General features: G+C 43.2%; 1 protein-coding gene across 6 annotated transcripts in view; it reads left to right on the top strand.

The window, feature by feature from the left end:
* Syne2 (spectrin repeat containing nuclear envelope protein 2) overlaps positions 1 to 23,641 on the top strand; it is a 293,751-nt gene that overhangs the window by 116,410 nt on the left and 153,700 nt on the right. For all 6 annotated transcript variants that reach the window (XM_040742909.1, XM_040742911.1, XM_040742910.1 and 3 more), the window contains exons 30-44: positions 752 to 1,353; positions 4,777 to 4,956; positions 6,410 to 6,560; positions 9,141 to 9,299; positions 10,447 to 10,608; positions 11,659 to 11,760; positions 12,870 to 13,070; positions 13,965 to 14,136; positions 14,609 to 14,721; positions 15,680 to 15,882; positions 16,921 to 17,040; positions 17,131 to 17,422; positions 18,694 to 18,845; positions 21,168 to 21,477; positions 22,991 to 23,155. In XM_040742909.1, coding sequence (XP_040598843.1) covers positions 752 to 1,353; positions 4,777 to 4,956; positions 6,410 to 6,560; positions 9,141 to 9,299; positions 10,447 to 10,608; positions 11,659 to 11,760; positions 12,870 to 13,070; positions 13,965 to 14,136; positions 14,609 to 14,721; positions 15,680 to 15,882; positions 16,921 to 17,040; positions 17,131 to 17,422; positions 18,694 to 18,845; positions 21,168 to 21,477; positions 22,991 to 23,155 — 3,084 coding nt within the window. The remainder of the gene's footprint in view (positions 1 to 751; positions 1,354 to 4,776; positions 4,957 to 6,409; positions 6,561 to 9,140; positions 9,300 to 10,446; positions 10,609 to 11,658; positions 11,761 to 12,869; positions 13,071 to 13,964; positions 14,137 to 14,608; positions 14,722 to 15,679; positions 15,883 to 16,920; positions 17,041 to 17,130; positions 17,423 to 18,693; positions 18,846 to 21,167; positions 21,478 to 22,990; positions 23,156 to 23,641) is intronic.

The following is a 23,641-nucleotide window of genomic DNA, read 5'->3' as shown; positions in this document are numbered from 1 at the left end:
CGATCACAGACAGGTCATTTTACTGTTGGTCTGTTATTTTCTTTGACTCAGTAGATCTACATACCTGTTTCCTTGGGGAATTCAGGCGTGAGAAAGGGTTAGATAAACAGTTGGCATCAGCTCATTTGCCATTGAAATGTTTCCTGATTCTAAAACGTTCAGTTTTGGTTAAATTCAGAAACATTATTAAAAACTAAATTTTTATTTAAATTAAAAAACAATCTTATTTTACATACCAATCCCAGTTCCCTCTCCTTCCCATCCTCCCATGCCCCCCACCAACCTCCCATCCCACCCCTCATCCACTCCCCAGAGAGGGTGAGGCCTCCCATGGGGGAATCATCAAAGTCTGACATGTCATTTGGGGCAGGACATGTGTCTAGGCTGACCATCCTGAGTGAGGTAACTCAGACACAGAAAGACAAACATGGTATGTACTCACTCATATATGGATTTTAGACATAGAGCAAAGGCTAACCAGCCTACAATCCAAAACCCCAGAGAAGCTAGAAAATAAGGAGGACCCTAAAAGAGATATACATGGTCCCCTGGAGAAGAGGAAAAGGATAAGAACCCCTGGGCAAATTGGGAGCTTGGGGGTGGGGAGAGAGGTAGAAGAAAGAGGAAGGGAGAAGGGGGGAGAACATGAAGGAAGATCAAGTACCTACCCATGGATGTGCATGGTGCATGACATTCAATCCAGGGCTTCTCCTTCTTTTTTCACTGTTTTTGTTTTACCTTTTGACTTTAGGATATCCGAGATTCCATAGCCCAGCAGATGAGAATATGTGCCAATTTCGAGGAGCCGAGTGGCTCTGTGCCAAGGGATTTGCACACACTAGACCAGCGTGCAATACAGGGCATTGTGCTGAAATGCAGACTCCAGCTGGAGACCATGGACCAGAAGGTGGAGATGAGTGAAGCTGCCTTGGAGGCCCTGGAAGACTTTCTGGCTTCTCTGAGAGCAGTCAAGTTCTCTGCCGAGCCCCCTGCAGACCCTCTTGCCTCGAATGTGCAGGAGGGTACTCCAGCAGTGAGAACTGTTGAGGAAGACATTCTCCTGGTGACAGAGAAGGCCGGGCCTTTGGATGAACGCTTGAGGATGCTCGGCATAAACATTAAAGATGCTGGGGGAGGGGAGAATACCACCTGTGAGAAACTTCTTGGTGCTTTGTCAGTAAAGGTCTCAGACTCGCAAAGCCAGAGTAAACAGGAAGGACTCACTGAGGACAAGGTGTTATTGGATGCCTGTAGTTCCAAAAATCATGAGCTCTTTAAAAATATTCAAGACATCCAGAATCAGATCAGTAAAATTGGTCTGAAGGATCCCACCGCACCAGCTGTGAAGCATCGGTAAGAACCGTGTCATCCACAGTGACACTTGATGCATTTTCAAATACTTCTGGATCTTTCTATCTCATCACTCTGACTATTCAGTGTTCTGCATCCCTTTCAACAGACTTCACGAAAATTTACTTTTTATTGATAAAGTTCCTCTACAAAATGTTCACCCTTCCCCCAAAGTATATCTCTTCCCGGACATGGGAGAAGTGGAATGAGATACATTAAGTTACTCTCTTGGTCCTTCATTCTTCTGTGTTTGCATTGTGGCATTGCCTTAAGGGTGAAAACCTAGCAGGTCCCACGTAGTTCATATACGCCTCAGTCGCTCATCTCAGTTATGTTTTCCTGTCTTGTGATAAAATACTGACAAAGGGGGCCCTAAAGAAAAAAAACTATTGACTTACTGTTTGGGAGTTAAGTAGGTCATGACTGGGAATACTTGCCTCGGCTGCTCAAGGTGGCTACCAACCACAGTCAGGAAGCAGAGAGCCACAGATGTTAATGCTTAAGTCACTTTCTCCTTTTGATTCAGTAGGAACCCAGGCCATGGAATGATGCTGCCCGCAATTAGTGTGGATCTTCACACCTCAGTTACTCTAGTCTAGATCAGTGTGTTGTGAGGGAACTCTTGATCCTTTCTAGTTGACAGTGGCAACCACCATAAAATGAAAGGAATCTTGACCGAAGGCCACATGTCATTGCATGTCCCTGTACTTAGTTCTTTGGTGGTCTCTGCCTTCCCCACCAGGATTAGAGTGGTGCTGAGTTTAAAGTGGCCTTATGGGAACTGAAGGAGGTTGGTGGTACACAATCCATTTTCATTTCAGCATTCGGCAGATGACTGCCAGATGGATTGTGAACACCAAGGGATTGGTAGGAGTTACTCTTGTAGAACCTTCCTCTTCCTGATCAATATTCCAAACCTTTCCCATTCTCTCTCCCTTTAGTTTCTCTGACTTGGTGGTCTCTTCGGAGTTTTTAACTCACCCAAGTCCCTTAATATAAAATATGCCCTTCCCCCAAAATTCCCCCCTCAGGCCCAATAAGACTTTCATCTCTAGAATGCCTCAGTATGCAATGAGGTATTGCACTAATCATTTATGTAGTTATCACTTCAGTACACTTTAATTATATGTTCATCAAAAGTAATGGGTGCTAATATATGAATTAAGAGCCATACGTTTGTAGATGTCAGTTGTGTATTCATGTAGCTATGAATAGAACAAGTAGATATTCCATGCCATACAGTTTAGGGTATTGGGAATTCTGAACTTGCGATGTAGGCTGAACATTCTTGAGTCTTCTGGAGCTTATGACTGGTGGTGACTAAACCTAAGGAGACAAAGCTGAGTAGGGAAGGAGGAAGAGGTTGCGGTGGCAAGGTGGGTGCTCAGGGGAAGCATCACTGTGAACAGAATATGAACATCAAATAAAATACAAGAGCAAACCTGTGACTACCTGGGGAAGCGTTGTCCAGGCTGAGGGGTCCATAGTAGAAATCTAGATATGAATGAGGAAAGTCAAGTAGGTGAGAAGGCACAATACTGAGGGGAGGGGGAAGGGGGATAGGATGTCATGGGTGGGGTGGGGCTGAACTCATATGGGGCTGTGTTGTGACTCTGGCTTTCTCTTTGAGTGGCCTGGATGTCATTAGAGGGGTTTAAACAACAGAAAATGATGTGGTTTAAACCATAACTGTCTCTCCATAGCTGATGTACCAAAAATAGACTATGGGATGCTATCCATGTGAGGGAGGGACGATGGTCTCATGAACCAGTGGTGAGGTAGAAAATGTTTAGATGCTGTATAGTTAGTTTCCAGGGTTTGATCTAAGAAGCTAGAAGAATGGAGTTGCCATCAATGCATGAGAAAGACTGCCATTTTCCAGCTACTGATGGCAGATCAGGTGGGCGCCCTTTTAGAAACAGGTTTGAAGTACCCATTTGACCTTCTAGTAGCCATCTCAACGTGGCTTAAAGATGAGTGACGTCAGGAGAAAGGTCTGAGCTAGAGATGAACATTTGAGTCTTCAGTCGCTGTTTAACGTCATGAGGTTGACTGGAGCGTTTAGATGGCACGAGGGGAAGAGGTCCAAGCTGTACCTGCAAGGGTACTCTGTGTTAAGAGGTCAGGGTCCATCTTCCCTGCAGGGTACTCTGTGTTAAGAGGTCAGGGTCCAAGCTCTACCTGCAAGGGTACTCTGTGTTAAGAGGTCAGGGTAATAAGAGGGGAAGAGGTCCATCTTCCCTGCAAGGGTACTCTGTGTTAAGAGGTCAGGGTAATAAGAGGGGAAGAGGTCCATCTTCCCTGCAGGGTACTCTGTGTTAAGAGGTCAGGGTAATAAGAGGGGAAGAGGTCCATCTTCCCTGCAAGGGTACTCTGTGTTAAGAGGTCAGGGTAATAAGAGGGGAAGAGGTCCATCTTCCCTGCAGGGTACTCTGTGTTAAGAGGTCAGGGTCCAAGCTGTACCTGCAAGGGCACTCTGTGTTAAGAGGTCAGGGTAATAAGAGGTCAGGGTCTATCTTCCCTGCAGGGCACTCTGTGTTAAGAGGTCAGGGTCCATCTTCCCTGCAGGGCACTCTGTGTTAAGAGGTCAGGGTAATAAGGGACAGCTAGCTGAAGATAGGGGGCTCAGGGACATCAAGAGTGGCTTGGGAGCCTTACCCAGGAGGAAGTGACCATCTGTGTGAGGTGCTCCCAGCCAGTGGAGGATGAAGACCTGGATGGAGCTGGTATTTCCCAATGTGAGGGTGCCCGGGAACCTCAATTGTAGTCTGGGTGAGTAAGCAAGGAGAGAAAGCCCGTGAGAAGTGGTTCCAGGGAGAACTGGAGCTGAGCAACCGCAGGTCACACTCAAGCAATGGAGCTCTTCCTGCAGGGTTGGTTTTCAGGATAAACTCTTAGTTCAACAGTTCCTTTTTGGATTGAGAGAGCTTTTTTGTACTGTGAGCTCCAGCGTGAAGCCCCGTGTCTGCCGCTCTGTAAGAGCATGATGTCCAATCCTTCCTCCTTGGTCCCCCACCCTTTCTTAGAGGTCTTGCTTTGCTCAACCACCTATCTATTCGTATTGTGTTCACACGCACACACACACACACACATTCTCTCTGTTTTCTCTCACATGCACATGCATACATATGTTCACCAAAAGGGAAAATGGTATTGCTTATGGCTTTGTATATTTATCGTATTTAATTAAAATGCCAAATAGTATTTTGGTAATGCAGGGAGCCCTCCAATCTCTGTAATGCAGGAATAAACTCCTGTACTTACTAGTCAGGAATTCCTTTGTAGTAGGAATATTTAATTTTGCCGTTAATCTCATGGTGAAAATGAAAGCACATTCCCGCTTTTCCCATGTTTGTTGTTGTTGTTGTTGTTGAATCAGCTTGGTTAGCAATTGACTAATACTTTTTTTTTAATTCTATACTCAAGGAAAAAGTCATTACTCAGGCTAGATAAGGACCTCGATGGATTGGAGGAAGAGAAGATGCGCATACAAAAAATGGCGAATTCTCTCCCGAAATTCAAAGACGGCAGAGAGAAAATGGTGATTCAGCAGTGTCAAGATACAGCAGCCTTGTGGGACAGTGCGAAAGCTTCTCTCTCAGAGTGGTAAGGGAAGCATCCCTTCTGAGTCTGAAGATGTGTCTGTGTGCTTAACATTCCAAAGGGTTTGTATCTGAAACGTATCCCCTAGAGAGTGGCAAACACAGGCCTTCACGCTGGAGCTCACAGGCCAACACCTATCATCTCCTGACGGTGCCTACCTCTATGGCTGGGGTCACTTCCGTCTCTGTCTCCTTCAGGAAGCACATGGCCGGTTTGCTGTGGGATATCCCTTCCCTTAAGTCTTTGGACTCCTGGGGTCCATTCTCCACGCTCGCTTCAGCATGCCCTGTATTCAGATGGAGCCTGTGTCTAAGGAAGCCGTGATAAAGCCCATCTGTGGCGTGTGATCTAGTTTAATGTCATAGATCACGGTGCCTCTATAAAGTCCTAGGATTTATACGAGAACCAAGTTAGCTGCCATGTTCACTGAACAGTTTCACTTTCTGGAAAGGGCTAAGCTGAGAATGAATGGAGTAGATAGTCCCATAAATGGGTTGTGCAGTGATCTGACTTAAAATAGTCTCACATAGTGCTGTTGCGGGGCTGAGACGGAGTCTGGTTATGTCGAGGTGCAAATCCTGTATATCTCCCCAGAGCTTGCATGTGTTGACATGTAATCTTGAGTATCTCCCCAGAGCTTGCGTGTGTTGACATGTAATCTTGAGTATCTACCCAGAGCTTGCATGTGTTGACATGTAATCCTGTATATCTCCCCAGACCTTATATGTGTTGACATGTAATCTTGTATATCTCCCCAGACCTTATATGTGTTGACATGTAATCTTGTATATCTCCCCAGACCTTATATGTGTTGACATGTAATCCTGAATATCTCCCCAGACCTTATATGTGTTGACATGTAATCTTGAATATCTCCCCAGAGCTTGCATGTGTTGACATGTAATCTTGAATATCTCCCCAGACCTTATATGTGTTGACATGTAATCTTGAATATCTCCCCAGAGCTTGCATGTGTTGACATGTAATCTTGAATATCTCCCCAGACCTTATATGTGTTGACATGTAATCTTGAATATCTCCCCAGAGCTTGCATGTGTTGACATGTAATCTTGAATATCTCCCCAGACCTTATATGTGTTAACATGTAATCTTGAATATCTCCCCAGAGCTTGCATGTGTTGGCATGTAATCTTGAATATCTCCTCAGACCTTATATGTGTTGGCATATAATCTTGAGTATCTTCCCAAACCTTACATGTGTTGACATGTAACCCTGTGTTCTTCCCCAGAGCTTACATGTGTTGACATGTTAACATAATCAGTAAAGGTGCGAATCTGGCGATTACTTATTTATGCAGTCTGTTTGCTATGTCCTCATTATTGGTAACATGCTGAAGCCCTGTGGCACAGGAAAGTCCTCCGTGACTCGTGAGCTGTTGCTTCAGCGCACACGGCATTATTTTCAAGCTGTTTTCCCTCTTTTTCTCCCGTATAGCCTTGAACAGTGTGCGAGTGTTCTGGAGCTGCTAAAGCAATATCAGAATTTTAAAAACAACTTGACAGCTTTGATTCAAAAAGAAGAGGGTATCATCTCCCAGCAGGCTTCCTACATGGGAAGGGACAACCTTAAGAAGAAGGTAGCAGAGGTGAGTCGACCTTTCGAGAGAGCTGATGGGCCCGAGAGCAATGAGGCTGTGATAAATCGTCTTTGAAACTTGCTTTAAAAGAACTTAGCAGTGACTGTTTCACTAGGTATTAAGGAATTTATCCAATTCATCACCAGAGCTAGAAAGAAATCAGTTTCGAGTGGGTAGCAGGTTACTTCTATTTGGGCGTTAGTACTGGGACCGGGACTCCGTCAGAGCGGGTGGCTCTGTCACCCGCTGCCCCCTATAGGACTGCAAAGCGCTCGTGCCCCAGGGCTTTCACTGAAGAGGAACCTGAGCCCTCGTGCAGGCATGAGAGATGAAGACTGTGGGGACCCCTCTCTGTTGCCAGCAGACAAGGAGGGCATTACATTTCCCGTATTTGTTTTCTGTAAAGATGTGCCAGCCACATGCCCGTTGCCCATCTGTGTCCATAGCGTCACCAATCCCAGCTCCATATGCTAAGGAGAAAAACACCTTTTGAACACTAGATGTCATTATTTTCTTTGAATTTACATGGTTAGGAAGGAATACACCATACTATTTACTCTATGACGTGTGCCTTTCCCAGTGGCTCATGAGCTTCAAGCTGTGACAAGTATGTGTGACATGCAGTCTTCTTGATGCATTTGATCATTAGAAAGTAGCTTTATTAAACTTCCTATTTATTTTTAAATAGATTTTAATTAATTAGTTTTATGTAGAGGGGGTTTTGCCCCCATATATGTCTATACACCACTTTTATACCTAGAGCTTGCAGAGCAGTGGTTCTCAACCTGTGGGTCACGACCCCTGGTATCCAATGACCATTTCATAAGGGTTGCCTAAGGCCACCGGACAACATAGATACTTACATTACAACTCATAACAGCAGCAAAATTATAGTTATGGAGTAACAACAAAAATAATTTTATGGTTGGGGGTCACCACACCATGAGGAACTGTATTAAAGGGTCGCAGTGTCAGGAAGGTTGAGAACCACTGTTGTAGTGGCTGGTAGAGGTGTTAGATCCCGTGGACCTGATGCTACAGGCAGTTGTGAGCCACTCTGGTCTTCCAAAAGAACCATCTCTCTGACCCCCTAAACTTCTTATTTCTTTATTTCTTTTTTTTTTGTTTTTTTTGTTTTTTTTTTTTTTGTTTTTGTTTTTCGAGACAGGGTTTCTCTGTATTGTTTTGGAGGCTATCGGTCCAGCCCAGCCTCGAACTCACAGAGATCCGCCTGCCTCTGCCTCCCGAGTGCTGGGATTAAAGGCGTGCACCACCACCGCCCGGCAACTTCTTATTTCTTGAGCGTAACCCAATGGAGGTATGTATCAGCCAGATTAGCTTCTTCAATTTTTATTTATTTTAAAAATTTAAAGATTTACTTTTGTGTATGGATGTGTTGTCCCCAAGTATGTATGTGTACTACATGCATGCCTGGTCCCCAGAGAGATCAGAAAAGAAGGCACTGGATTCCCTGGAACTGGATGGTTGTGAGCCAGCTTGTGGATGCCGGGAGCTGAACCTGGGTCCTCTGCAAGAGCAGCCTTCATTTCTCTACCAACCGGATTCTTATATTTTTGGTTGTGAGCCAGCCTGCTGCTTAACGGCTAAGTCATCTCTCCGTCCTCAGCCAGATTCTTATGGGTGACTTCGTCTTAGAACTGCCAGCCCCCACGCTCCAGGGACAGCTGAGATCGTCAGGGATAGCCTTTGTCTGAGGTCCACTCTGTCTGGCTGTTCCACAGAGCTGTCCAATCTAGAGGAGCCGTGTTGAGACATTGGCTGTACGATGGTGACTGTGTGGCTGATTTCCTGTCAGCTTTAATTGAGGGGGGCCACCAAGATCAGGAGCAGTTTTCCCAGTTCTGTCCAGCAGAGGCAGCTCTGACGTTTACCGGCCTTGACATCTATAGGAACCCCACCCGAATTTCCAATGGATTTAAGGATCCTGGATTCCCTGGTTCTTGAAGAATACAGCACATGCAGTCACAAAGCCTTCTTGGACTTGAGTTCCAGTTCATAGTTACCCTTGTGTTTTCTTACACTCGTCTTTAAAATAGGAGTTCTAGGGGCTGGAGAGATGGCTCAGAGATTAAGAGCAGTTTTGCTCTTCCAAAGAAAGGTCCTGAGTTCAATCCCCCACAACCACATGTTGGCTCTCAACCATCTATAATGAGATCTGGTGCCCTCTTCTGGCCTGCAGACATATGTGCAGGCAGAACACTACAGAATAAATACATCTTTTTAAAAAAATTCTAACAACTGTCCGTTGGATAAACAGAACATTTCTACTCGAATTGTGGTCTTCTTTGTTTGTTATATATTTATTTACTTAGAGAGTGCATGGATGTTGCAGGGCACACGTGAATGATAACTTGAGGAAGGGGAGTCATTTGTCCTTTCTCCTTGGGGTCCTGGGGATTAAACGCAAGCCCGTAGGGCTTGGCAGCACGATCTTTCCTTACTAATCCATCTTGTTGGCCTTTATGATCATTTCTAGGTTAACAAAAAGTAGAATTGTTATTCTAGTTGCCTCTCTATATATGTATGTTTTGAATATGTCAAAAACGTATTTTTTGCTTTTTTTTGCAGATTGAAACTGTCAAAGAAGAATTCAATGAACATTTAGAAGTTGTAGACAAGATAAATCAGATTTGTAAAAATCTACAATATCATCTAAATAAAATGAAAACCTTTGAAGAGTCCCCTTTTGAAAAAGAGGCTAATGCTATTGTGGACAGATGGCTGGATGTATGTGATAAGTTAATTAACTAAAAGTTCTGTTTCATGACAAATTGATATTTGGGAGAGCATCTTTAGTGTTCTTATGATATTGAAAATTTAAGCTGTCATTCTTTGGTTTAAAAAAAGTATTATGTTATTTATAACTTAGGAATTAATTTCATCTTAAAGTTAGACATTACTAACAAACAGAATTTCGGTCTTCCAGATTTGTGTGTGTGTGTGTGTGTGTGTGTGTGTGTGTGTGTGCAGCCTAAACTGTGTGAGAGCCTGTCTCAAAAAATAAAAGTAGCCGGGTGGTGGTGGCGCACGCCTTTAATCCCAGCACTCGGGAGGCAGAGGCAGGCAGATCTCTGTGAGTTCGAGGCCAGGCTGGTCTACAGAGTGAGTTCCAGGACAGCCTCCAAAACAATACAGAGAAACCCTGTCTCGAAAAACAGAAATAAATAAATAGATGGATAGATAGATAGATAGATAGATAAAATAAAATAAAAAAATAAAAGTAACCAGGCATGGTGGTATATCTTGTTAATACAAGCACTTGGGTGGCAAAGGCATGCTAAGCTCTGTGAGTTCAAGGGCAGTCTGGTCTACATAGAGTTGTAGGTCAGTCAAGGCTTCATTATACTCGATGTGTTGAAAATAAATTCGTCAACATAGCCTTCCATGAAGGACCTTGATAGTCAACTGTACAGTTGATGCATTTGTAGTTTAGTTTGCTATCCTTAAACGTTACAAACTAAGAGTTTTCTATATTTTTTGTTTAATTAATCAAATAATTTTATTTGTTTCTTTGTTAATTGAGACAAGGTCTTGCTATGTAGCCCAGACTAGGTTTACACGAGCCAGGATGGCCTCAGATTTGCACTGGGATTCCTGCCTCAGTCTCCCCAGTGCCTGGAGGAGAGCCCTGTGCCACCATGCCCTTTTTTGAGACAGGACCTTATGTGATACAGGCTGGCTGTAAACTCGCAGTGATCATCCAGAGTTGCTTTGAATTACATATATGCTGTAGCAGGTCAGCTGTGATTTTTTTTTCCTTTATGAATAAAACAAATCAGCTACTAAGGGTAGACTTAATTTTATTTCAAAACAAGTGAGTGAAACATTGATCTTCACACCTGTGTCCATTATTTTCATTTACAACGGGCTGTAGATAAATGAGAAGACAGAAGAATACGGAGAAAATCTTGGGCGAGCGCTGGCCTTGTGGGACAAACTATTCAACTTAAAAAGCAGCATCGACGAGTGGACTGAGAAGGTCCTTGGGAAACTGGAGTCGCAAGAGCTGACTGAGGATGACAGAGAAAGGCTGGAGGTAACAACCCAGACGAGACAGGTGTTTTGTCTACATGCCGTTAGCATCTTACTATCGTGTTTGCTCTGTTGCAGCAGGGTAGAAAAATTCCAGTGAAATAACGTGTTTCTTTACTGTCCCCTGAGAGGTCTCTGAGCTCTATGGATGGCTCTGTGGATTCACAGACACACAAGGGCTTTGTGGACACAATGACCTTGGGTGAGGAAGGATTACAACACAAAGAGCTGGCTTTTAAAACCGTGCTCCCAAGATGGCATTTGGAAAGGACCTGGGCTGCCTCTTTCAGTCGTAGGAAGAACTGTTTCTGCCTCTGGATGCAGCTCAGAAGCAGAGTGCTTGGGGCTCTGAGTTCAGATTCTGACACCACAGTTAGGAATTCTTTCTAATCGCTTATTTGTTTAATGTTGTTAATTTGCACAATTGCTTTCTAGATCAGAAAACACCTAAATACTGGCAGTTAAATGTGATTCAGTATAGTCTCAAAATATATGTATGCATGTATCTAATGCTTCAAATCACATTGTCTCCAAAATTTTTGTGTTTTTTTTTCAATTTTTAATTCATGTATTTTTTTGTTTGTTTTTACATGTTGGGAAAAGGTTTTAAAATGTGAAATTGATTTCCAGTATCCTGGACCATTAGGATAGTATAAAATGAGTCATCTGTAAGGGTCTTGTAGATGTGTCTTAAATTATAGATTATTTGAAAATGCAAAGTCAAGAATTATAAATGACTAGCCTAGCCAGATTCCAGGCTCATTCAGAATTTCTACAAGCCTAGCCAAGACACTGGCCACGCTTTTCAGCTGTGCCTACAGTCTCAGGGCACAAGCCTTACTCCTGTTGTCTTGAAAGGAGACTGCTTCCCTTAGTTATCATTTGCCTCATCCCTAAGGCACTTGGGATTGTTACTCCCCAGAACATTAAAAAAACAAAATATTAGAGGAGAAATTTGAGGGGTATCTTCAAGTTTCTGTACATCCAGAAGAATCATAGGTACCTGAAAGTAAGATGAAATAAAAGTATTTTTCTTTAAAAACTTCTGTTTTAGGAAGAGTTAAAAGTCCATGAAGAGCAAGCTTCGGAATTTTCCAGAAGAATGACAGATATACAGTTGTTGCTTCATAGTAATGAGAAACCACTTGAACTACAGGTAGGGGAATTTTGATTCAAGTCTCAATGGAAGATTCTCCATGCCTTCCCAAAACATAGTCCACACATTCTAAACTGAAGTAGAAAATGAAATTAGACTGGTTACTCATTTACGTGCAATTAAAAATTTAAGCTCCAACATAGGCACTGTGTGGTCCACTTTCAGCATGATGTTGGGCTCTCCCACTCTCCTCTTACAGCTTTTCCTGCAGGTCTGCTGTGTGGAGGAGAAACAGTGGCTGTGTTCCCACATAAAGGGACAGCTTCCTGTGTGTGTGCAGGGAGGAGAATATGTCCTGAGCGATTCTAGGGTCCTTAACTGCTAGACAGAGACAGAAATTGCCTCGAGTGTGATTTTTCTGCTGTGTGAAGATATTTATCTCAATTATATTTGGATGAAGGGTCGTAGTGTTTATATATGAATTCTTGGGCGGGCTTTGTGGAAGGCATCTTGTCTGTCCAGCCTACTGGTAAGTGATCCTGGACAAGTTACTTCAGTCAGTATATGAGGTGCTCACCACCTGCTGAACACATAAAAAGCAACCAGTGCTAGCAGTGAAGTGGTCTATGCTTGTAATCCCAACCCTTGGGAGGCCGAAGCAGGAGGAGCATGAGTTTGAGACTAGTGTGGGCTATGTAGTAAAAGCTTGTCTCTAAACAAAACAAGATTATTTAATGTTCTCTATACATGTAATCTCATTTATATGTTTAGAAACATGTTTTCTCTAATGAGTGCCATAACAGTTCAGTTTGCTTGCTAGATACAATTTATTTGGAGAGGATTCCAATTACTGTCTTAGAAAATATTGATTTCTGTTTCCCTCCCTCCCTCCCTCCCTCCCCCCCCCTCCTGGTTTTTGAGACAGGGTATCTCTGTGTAACCCTGGCTAACCTGTAACTCACTCTGGAGACCAGGCTGGCCTCGAACTCAGAGACCCGCCTCCCTCGGACTCCCTCATGTTGGGATTGAAGGTGTGCACCACTGCACCCAGCCTTAGTTCTCATTTCACTCTGAGATGAAGCAGTGTCAGCTTGCTCTGGCGTAAACAGTTGTCTGAGGTCTGCTGAGATGGCTGCTTACTGCAGGTGTCATGTGTTTTGTCATTTCAGGTCATGGAGTCCTCTGTCCTGAGCAAGATGAGAGATGTAAAAAGGTATGTCACAGGAGAATCCAATAGCTGCATGCCCAGTGGGAGCACAGCTGAGCTGAGAGAGGATCTGGACCAAGCCAAGACCCAGATGGGGATGACAGAGTCCCTCCTGAATGCCCTGTCTCCCTGTGACAGCCTGGAGATCTTCACGAAGCTCGAGGTACCACCTGGTTGCCTGTCTCCTGTGTTCAGATCTATTGCCACACAATACATATATTTGGTGATGCTAGTGAGTAAACCTAGTTCATGCTAGGCAAGTGCCCCACCACTAAGGTATCTCCCTAGCACTTTTAGTGATCTTGACCTTTTATGGTTAGTGAAAATAGAGGGGTGGGGCCAACTTCTAGGAAAGGAGGGAGGGAGAGAGGGAGGGAAAAAGGGAGTGAGAGAGGGCCAGTGAGAAAGTTAAGCAGGTGCCCCAAGCCTGGTGATCTGAGTTCACCCACATGACATTTCACATGCATTCACATGCACACAATGACACACACATGTGTGACACACATACACATCAAATAAATAAACACATAAATAAATGTAGAAAAGCATTGTACTATACATCAACTATGAAATAGAACGCAAAGTCACTCAACTGAAAATTGCTTGGACTTATAAAATAATGAAAACCTCTGAAGCCTGGGAGTTGACTCAGTTGTCAAAGCCCTTGCCGTGTAAGCAGAAAGACCTGAGTTCAAATCCGTAGCAAGCCGGGGTTTTGTCTTTGTCTTTGTCTTGTTTTGTTTGTTTGAAGCCAGCCATGGTAACCCTGGTGCAGGGGGAGCAGAGATGAGAGCATCACTGACCACTGGCCAGCTAACCTGGCCAACCGGTGAGCTCCAAGTTCAGTGATCTTAATAAAAATGATCCTATGATAAGGTGCAGAACAATCAAGGGAGGTATCTGAGGTTGACGTCTGACTTCCCTACACATGCGCACACACGCATCCACAAGCACGTACGTGCACACACAGACACGAAGGTAGTGAAGCGCACTCATGGGCTGTGGGTGGAATGAGCCAGTGTTCGGGTGCAATGCCTGTGGTCTATTCTGTGTGCAGGAAATCCAGCAGCAGATCCTCCAACAGAAACACAGCATGGCAGTCCTTGAGAATCAAATAGGGCGTCTTACTCCAGAGCTCTCTGAATTGAAAAGACAATACGCAAGTGTCAGCGATTTATTTAACACCAAAAAGAGCGCTCTGCTAGATCACTTTTCCACGTTCTTGAATGGTGAGTGTGGTGTGTCTCGAACTTTGTTCTGGCAGTCTTGAAATATGAATATGCTAACTTGACTTCTAGATGGATTGCGCAGGCTGTATTTAAAGGAATGATATTTTGATCACTCCTTTGGGGCAAACACTGCTGGTGTGTGGTATAAGAAATTTCCATTTCTTCAAGCCTCAAATCTTTATTTCATAGTCACTGAGGTCATGTGATCAGTGTGTATCTGAGGGTGTGCCTGTGAGCACACTGTCAGCACGCTACCCTTGCGGGTGTCTCTGGATGTCCTGTGTTCTTGGAAAGGTGTTTGTTCCAAAAATACATCCCGTCCCTCTCTATACTCAATTGGTTCTCAGCACTGGGTTTCAGAAAACGTCATGACTTTGCTCCCTGCTGTGGAGAGCAAGTTCCTAGTCTCTCATCTGTTAAGGTGTGTGCAGTCCTGTTTGAGTATCTAGAACTTTTTTCTTTTCTCCTACAGACCAGTGTAAGAACTTTAAGGACTGGTTCAGCAACATCAAAATGAACCTTCGGGAGTGTTTTGAACCACCAGAAACAAAACTGAGCGTGGAACAAAAGCTGCAAAAGCTTTCTGTAAGATACAAATGCCAGAACTTGCCAAAACTAAAGTGTTTGAGAGAAGTCTCACAATGTTGCCCGTGCTGACCCTCAGCCCTTGGGTTTAAACATTCTCCCAGCCTTCCTCTCTGACTCCAATAACTGGGCCCTCTGACTTTGTTTAGATGATATGTCGTGTTCTTAAGCTTGTTTCTAGCTCCAGGTACTTCTCTCTAACCCAGCTCTAGGCCTATCGATACCCCTGGACACTCAAGTCCTTGATATAAAATGGCAGGGTATTTGTATATACCGAGCGAATGTTCTCCCGTGTGACTACTGCTTGATGGTGTTCCCCCTTCCCTCTGTTGATGTCCTGTGTTCTTGGAAAGGTGTTTGCACAAAAAATACACCATATTGTTCTCTACATTTAATCAGTCATCAGCACCGGGTTTCAGAGTGTATCATGAAGTCACTTCTGCTCACCTTTACTTTGGCTCATGTCATGGGCCTCAGAAATTGATGCCCAGACCTTGAAACATGAACACTGGTGGTGAGAATCTGGACAAAGGTAAACCAGTCAGAGGACGAAGAAAGTATTTATAAGAAGTGAAACATTGCCAGGATAGGAAATGTTAGCTTTCTCCATCTTGTTCCCGTGTGAGCATTGTGGTGGTACTGCATTATTTTTGCTTGATGTAAGCCACAGAAAGTCAGATGCAAATGCAGACGCACACACATTTTCTCTGCGTTTCTTTCTCTCTCTCTCTCTCTCTCTGTCTCTGTCTCTCTGTCTCTCTCTCTCTCACACACACACACACTCGAGCTATTGAGGATAATCTGTTGTCACTGGAATCAGTCACATCTTCCTAGTTCCTCTGGAGAGGATGTTAGGTAGGAACCATGCATTGATACAGGTTTGCAAAAGTACCAGGGGTGGGTGGCAGACACACTTGGACTTCCCAGTAGATATAATTGACTTCTTGTGTTTCTTAAGGATTTCTTGACTCTTGGAGGAGGGAAGAGTAAAATCCAGCAGGTGCAGACTGTTCTGCAGCATGTGAAGATGCTCCTACCCAAAGCTCATGTCAAAGAGCTTAGCAGCTGTCTTGGCAGTCAAGAACTGGAATTAGAAAACATGCAGTCTGCATGCCAGGCCCGAGCCAGGGAACTGAGTGACTCCCTGCAGCAGCTCCTGAGGTGGGAAATAAATAACATCTCCTAAGGATGTGTTGGTAGTGACTTCTAGTTCACTATGCCCAGCATATGCTGGGATATTCAGTGCATACACATTTCCTGCCCGAGTGAAGTAGGTACAGTTGTTCCTCACTGTCTTTCGGACACTGGCTCTTGGGATCCCTGTGGGTGCTCGAGGTCTTTCTGTAAACTGTGTGGTATTTGCAGTAGTCGATGCTCATTCTTCCATATAGTTTATTTAAATCATGTGTAGATTACTTACAATAACTGATGCCTTGTAAATGCTATGTAAATAGTCGTTATACTACATATTTAAGGAATATGGACAAGAAAGAAAAAAGGCTGTACATACATTTCAGTACAGATACAATTTGTCGTCAAATAATTTGGATCTGTCGTCATTGGAATCCCATGGATTTGGAACTCACTCATGCAGAGAAGCAAAGTATATACTTGTGTATGAGTTATGAGTGTTTGCCTACATGTATGCCTGTGCACCGTGTGTATGCCTGGTGTCCATGGAGGTCAGAAGAGGGTGTCAGATCTCCAGGAACTGGAGTTAGAGATGGTTGTGAGCTGCCATGCCAGTGCTGGGAAGTGAGCCCAGCTCCTTTCAAAGAGCAGCAAGTGCTGTTGCCTGCTTCCATCATCCTCCCCTCCCCTCCCCTCCCCCTCTCCCATTGGTATAACATCTAAGCCCTCACTGCAAGCATTCTACCTTTAAGCCGTCCTTTCCAAACACTGACTGCACTTCTAAATCCAGGGTCTTTGCTGGAAATAGAAAACTCCAGGGGTTCTTTGAGTTATCTAAAATGGTAGAGGTCCAGGGGAGAGTCCATTGTTTCTTGATCTCTTGATTCTTTGCATCTGTTTGGTTCTTTTCCTTTATGAATTCTACTGCAATCTAGGCAATGACTATTTAAGTATGGATATGTATTAAGTTGAGGTCTAAAAGAAAAGCAGTAAAACTCTATGGCCACCCTGTCTTTGGCACAGTCATCTTTCTTAAGTTATGTCCTAATCTGTGAATTGGCCTTGCAGACTGGATGATGATTGCAGAAGCTTAAATAAGTGGTTGACTAATCAAGAAGAGAAGTGGAAAGAAATGGAAACATCGGGAGAGAAAACAGATCTGTTTTACCAAGCATTAACTAGGAAGAGGTATGGCGATCTTGATTGAAGTGTATTATTTGGTGATATGCTTTCTCCATTGGGCCCCGATAAACTGACAATGTTATTTGGAAATTACAGGGAACAGTTTGAGACTGTGGCCCAGCTGAATGATTCTCTGAAGGAACATGGGCTTACGGAGGCAGAAGAGACAATCAAAGAGGCAACACATCTGATGGATAGATACCAGGGTTTATTGAGACAATTACATGAAATTGAGGAAGAGGATAAGTTACCACCTGCCAAAGACCAGAGCTTTAATGGTCTTGCGCATGATGTAACTCACTGGATAAAAGAGATTAAAGAGTCCCTTATGGCTTTGAATTCATCAGAAGGCAAAATGCCCCTCGAAGAAAGAATCCAAAAGATAAAGGTATAACCGTGGAAACCAAATTTGAGAGGTCAGAGTGAACTCTCATTTTGCGCAGTTTCAGAGGAAAACTGCAATGATTCCTTTCTTAATAGAAAATAAGATCACTGTGGGATGGTTGAAGGAATTCAAATGGCAAAAACAGAAGGGTGGTTACAGATCTAAAATTAATTTAATTCATATGAAAGAAAAAAGTGTGCCGTTCTCTTCAAGGGGGCGATGACCAGAGTTGGTTATTCATCATCCCTTGTAGCAGGTAGAAATAAGGGCACTAGTCATCACAGCAAGAGGGAATACGGAAGGGTGCAAGATCATCTGTCTATGTCCAGGCAGCTGAAGACTCACAAGTGATGGCAGGGTAGAGAGGAAACTTGGGAGTAGGTAACTGTGCTCTTAAAGCATTATTGGATCCACAGTGGGTATGGAGGACAGGGGAGTCTCTTGAGTAGCCTCTCCATCCAAGAGGAGAGTTGCTAAATGTGACTTGTTAAAACCTACAGGGACAGCAGTGCAGGTGTGTACTGGGGTTGCCTCGGTGGGGGCACCATGACAGGAAAAAGCCATGGGTAGTGAGCTATAAAGGTTGCTAAGACTGAGTACTCGGAGTCACTGGGCCATGTCCCCAGACACTGTTTCACCAGGCTGTCCTGAGTAGTCTCTTCTAAGACAAGAACTCCGTTTTATCAGAGCAAAGGAGGGAAAGGGAGCAGGGAATTAGCCTGTAGTGGAGGAAAAAAGAATTGACAGGAGGGACACTTTTCCTGTGGGAAGCCATGAGTCTCGTCTTAGATATGTAACAGTGTCTGCTCAAGGTGCTACTTCTGACCTTCCGTGTCAGTATTAAGAAGTGGCCAGGAAAGCCGGGCAGTGCTGGTGCATACCTTTGATCCCAGCACTCAGGAGGCAGAGGCAGGTGGATCTCTGTGAGTTTGAGATCAGCCTGGTCTACAGAGTGAGTTCCGGAACAGCCAGAGCTATAACACAGAGAAACTCTGCTTTGAAAACCAAAAAGAAGAAGTGGCCAGGAAGGAGAATTTGTGGGGGGTTTTGCGAATCAAGGGCAAGCAGGGATACAGTTAGTTCAAACCAACATGTACTTATTAAAAGTCAATGGTATATACTATGAAGGGGGAGTGTCTTCATCTTTGGAGTGTATATAAAAATGGAAGTGTTATTATGAAATAGACTCCACAGTCAACCTCATGGTCTAAGTTTGACAGAAAGGTCTCATATCTGATATCTGGAAGTAAGCTATAGAACCTTTTTCATTTCAGGAAATCATTTTACTGAAGCCTGAAGGAGACGCCAAAATCCAGACGGTAATGAGACAAGCTGAACACTGTGAGGCCCCATTGGTTCAGGAGACCCTTACGGATCTCAGCAACCAGTGGGACAACACACTCCATTTAGCCAACACGTATTTAAGGTAAAGGCTGTCTGTTTTCCTTACAGTGAAGTCACAGCAAGTGTTTTGCCTGCCACCTGGGTTTGGATAAAGTGTCTACTGGAGAGAAGCTGTGAGGGGCACCCACCGTGGAATAGGTCTCCAGATGAGCTGATAGATGGGGTCACTCTGTGGCCCCGTTTGGAGTGGCTGGCGCATTGATCAGTTGGGCTCTCAGAAATAGATTTATTCTGTCTTCCCTCCTTGTTTCTTTTCTAAATCCTTCCCTGGCATGTGGGAAGACATGTGTAAACATTGACGAATATTGGCCGAATCCTATAAACTTATTTCTAGTGAAGATTCTTTTTGTTGCAATCTGTGTACGTGTGTGTGTGTGCGCGCGTGCACGCGTGCATGTGTGCGTGCGTGCGTGCGTGCCACAACACAACACAACACAACACACATGTGGAGGTCATAGGACAGCTGGTAGCCAGGTTATTCTTCCCACCATGTGGATTCTGGGAATTAAACTTGGGTCACCAAGCTTGACTGTAAGCACCTTTACTCTCTGAGCCTTATTGCTAGTTTCTCTTGTGAAGATTCTTCGTATCATCTCTTTTAAAACACTGTATAATATTTTTTATTATTTGTGGATTTTATGCTATGTATTTTGATCATATTTGCATCTTGTTCCTCAAGCTCCTCCTAGATCTACCCTTTACCTGCCCCATCCTCTCTCAATTTTGTGTCCTTTTCTTTTTTAAACATATAATCTCCAGAGTCCAATTTGTGCTCTCTGTATTCGTGGATATAAGGTCATCCGCTGGAGTGAGGTAGATCTACCAGGAGCTGCACCCTGAAGGAAACCAGCTCCCTCCCCTAACATCTATCAACTGTCAATAGCTCTTCAGTTAGGGGTGGGGCTCATAAGCCCCTCCCCCTTTATGCCAGACCGTTGCCTGACTTGATCTTGTGCTGTCAGCCACGTCTACCATGAGCCCAAGACCGTAGCAGTTTTGTCATGTCCAACAAAGCATGTTTTGCTTGGCCCTCCCTGACCACTGGCTCTTATGATCTTTCTGCCCCTTCTCCTGTAATGATTCCTGAGCCTTGGGTTACTATCATATCTTAAATAGTACATTTCTTTTTGAGGATTGAACACTTGGTTTTTCAAAGGAGACAGATCTAAACCAAATTTAATTTATAGAAAGCATAAAATAGTTTCTCGCTTAACATACCAAGATGCTTATTTTACCCTACTTTCTGTGTTTGTTGTATATGTGTTTATGGCTGCATATGTGTGGAGTCCAGAGGTCAGGGTCAGATGGTGGTCTGGGGCTTATCTATCTTGATTTTGAGGCAGAGTTTTTTACTGGCCTGTGTAGCAGGCTTTATCTATTGGGCCACCAACCAGTTCCCAAATCATGACAATGAGACTTCTTAGCTATGAATGCTTGGCCTTATCTTACGTTTGTCCCACTAGCTCTTTTAACTCAATTTAACCAGTTTCTCTGCATCTGTGTTTTGCCTCTGGGCTTTTTACCTTTCTTTCATTCTGTATGTCCTACTGTGTCTGATTGACTGGCAGCTGCCTGACTGGCCTGGGGCATCTCTCCCTTGTTCTCCTCATTGCCCCCTGAGTCTAGATTCCCCTTCCTACTTATTCTCTGTGCCCACAAGCCCTGCCTATCCCTCTACTGCCTAGCTATTGGCTGTTCAGCTTTTTATTCGACCAATCAGGTGCCTTAGGCATGCAAAGTATCAAATCTTTATATTGTTAAACAAAGGCAGAATAAACAAATGTAACACATCTTTCTGTAGTTAAAGTAATATCCCACAACAGGCCTGGGATTGTCAAGTAAGCTAGGCCGGCTGGCCAGTGAGCCCTAGGTATCCACCTGCCTCTAGCATGGTGGTTGTTTGTGCTACCACACCTGAATTTTTCTTTTTTATGTTGGTTCTGGGGATTGACCTCAGGTCTTTGTGCTTACAAGACAGGCACTTTGTAGACCTGACCTCTCTTTTTTCTCTGGCCCCACTTGTTTCAGTTTTATGTAAGTATAAAATAGGACTTTATAGTATATTTAAATAAAATAAACATTGCTGCGGGTAGTTTGAAGTTAGAACATTATTTTGTAACAAATACTGACTGTGTAACAACAATTATGTCTTAGTAGTACTCACATAAATTCTGAGCTAAGGTTAGTGCTGTTTAAGGGGTTGGAGTGTTTGATAGGTCCCTGGAAATACTATGCATATTATTTAATTCCACATAGGAATAATGTGTGTTGGAACAGAGTATTCCAAATGGCCCTTTGTTTTGTTCATTGTCATTTCTGTTCAAAACTCTTTTGCAACATGTAGCCATCAAGAAAAGCTTGTACTAGAAGGAGAAAAGTATTTGCAGAGTAAGGAGGGCCTGCGGCTGATGCTCAGGGATTTGAAGAAGCAGCAGGAAGCCGGCCTTGCTCTACAACCTGGCTTGCCAGAGAAACAAGCCCAGTTAAAGATTTGCAAGAAATTCCTCCAGAAAGCCCAAGATTTGACATCCTTGCTAGAAGAGCTAAAATCTCAGGGCAATTACCTCTTGGAGTGCACTAAAAACCCTAGCTTCAGTGAGGAGCCATGGCTGGAAATAAAACAGCTGCATGAAAGCCTTCTTCAGCAGCTCCAGGTAAGATGAGCAGAGACAGTCCCTGTACCGGCCACAGTCACCACACAGGATCCTTACCCTGAACTAGTGCTTGGACGTTGTTCTTTTGCTGAACCCAAAGCTCTCAGTGGATTTCAGTTTTACATGAAAATACCAACACTCACGAAGGCAGGAATTTACCCAGTTACTTTTGTTAGATGAAGTCATTGTGTGTTGATTGTTTTATTATTTCCTGTTGCTAAAATTCCCTTCTTCAGGAATCAGGTGTCTTAAAGTTCCTTAGGAATCTCTATGAAGATGGCAATGTGTACATTATTCACCCATTAACCCATTCATCCATCCATCCCTCTGTCCGTCAGTCTGTCAGTGCATCTAATCATCCACCTCCTTGTCCATCAATCCATCATTCAATTTATCCATCTGTTAACACATGTATCCACTCATACACCCACCTACCCACTAATCTACTTTCTCATCTGTTTTTTATCCATCCATCCATCCATCCATCCATCCATCCATCCATCCATCCATAGCAATAATTTGTGTCAGTTGTCCCTCCCTTGGGTCTACAACAAAGTGAATTGAAATAAATTGTTCCCTTGTAATAATGGAGTCCATTTTTTTTCAGTAAAACTGGTTTTAATTCTTTTTTTGGTTTTGTTTTTTATTTTTTTATGTGCATTTGTGTTTTTCCATGGAACTGGAGTCACAGACAGTTGTGAACTGCTATGTAGGTGCTGGGAACTGAACCCAGGTCCTCTAGAAGAGCATTCAGTGCTCTTAACTACTGAGCAATCTCTCCAACCCCTGTTTTTAATTCTTTAGACATTGAAAGCCAGGTTGAGTGTAAGGATTACCTGGGTAAGAAATCTTGACTATCCAATCAATATCTGGATCTGGGTGTGGGTTCAAATGCCTACTTGACTGGATTTTCTGTAGGTTTCTTCTTGCTGGTGTCTGATAAGGTATGGTCCTCTGATTCCCTTATCCCAGGGATATTATCTGAAGATGGTTTACTTTTGGGCTATGATTTTTTTATTCCTAGGAAAGGATTCTGGAATTAGGTTACTCTCATATAGTATCATTTTGAGATGCAGACTCTTTGTTTAAAAGCAACAAATAAAAGAAAACTTTGTTCATTATGTTTGTGATTTAATGTTATAATTGCAGCCATTTTGCTTTGTATTCTTTTGACAAAAAAAATGTCTTTAGGAAGGAAATTAAAGCAAAAAACCCACAAAGAACAGGTGTTTTTATTAAGTCATTTTGAGGGGGAGATGGAGATTTTTGCAGTGATATACCTTAAACACTATCAGCTCTGGGTCAGTTATGGGCATATTCTTGTTTCAGTGTGAAACCTTATATGTGAATTGCATGTATTTATATATATATATATTATATCCCATAGATTATATATGAATTCTATGTTTTATATATATTACATCACATACATATTATGTGTGAATTATATAATTACTTTATGAGTGGAAAAAAACTTAAATAATTTTCTAATTGTCAATGGTTTTATTTGTAGGATTCTGTGAGAAAATTAGAGAGTCATGTTCAGGAACATAGTTCATACCAGATTTGTATCACAGACCTAAACACCACACTGGATGATATCTCCAAGGAGTTTGTCAGTCTCTGTGATGCATCTGAGGAACAAATAATGGTTGAGGACAGAATGCAGAAATTACAGGTATTGAGCAATGTCCTAACATAATACACATTGTGGGGGATGGGAATCAACATTCATGACAACTTGACTTTTTAGTACCTTTTACGAAGGAAATTCAAGTGTTATTTAGAAAGATCTTAGCAGTCTGGGGAGTAAATGGGGACATGCTAATCTAGTGATCAAGGCCATTGGTGAAGCTATTGAACAGTGATTTCAGTGGACACTTAGAGAGGGTAATTCTACCCATGACCAGCCTGTCACTCCTGATAGTCTTTGTTTCAGAAACAACACAATTCCAGGGGATTCTGAGAAGCCAAATGATGAAGACAGCAGCAGAGTATGATCTTTGGGAAATGTTCCAGTTTGCATTCTCTATCTTGGATGAATGGGCCTTGTATAATATTTGCCCTGTCAATTTTCATTCTAGTGGACTGTGTTAAAGCTTTCCCTTAGCTGGGTGGTGGTGGCGCATTCCCTTAATCCCAGTACTTGGGAGGCAGAAGCAGG

Source organism: Mesocricetus auratus, unplaced genomic scaffold (assembly GCF_017639785.1).
Source record: "Mesocricetus auratus isolate SY011 unplaced genomic scaffold, BCM_Maur_2.0 Super-Scaffold_15014, whole genome shotgun sequence".
Lineage (NCBI taxonomy): Eukaryota > Metazoa > Chordata > Mammalia > Rodentia > Cricetidae > Mesocricetus > Mesocricetus auratus.
The sequence above is the reverse complement of the archived record's forward strand: the minus strand, read 5'-3'. Positions and strand labels throughout refer to the sequence as shown.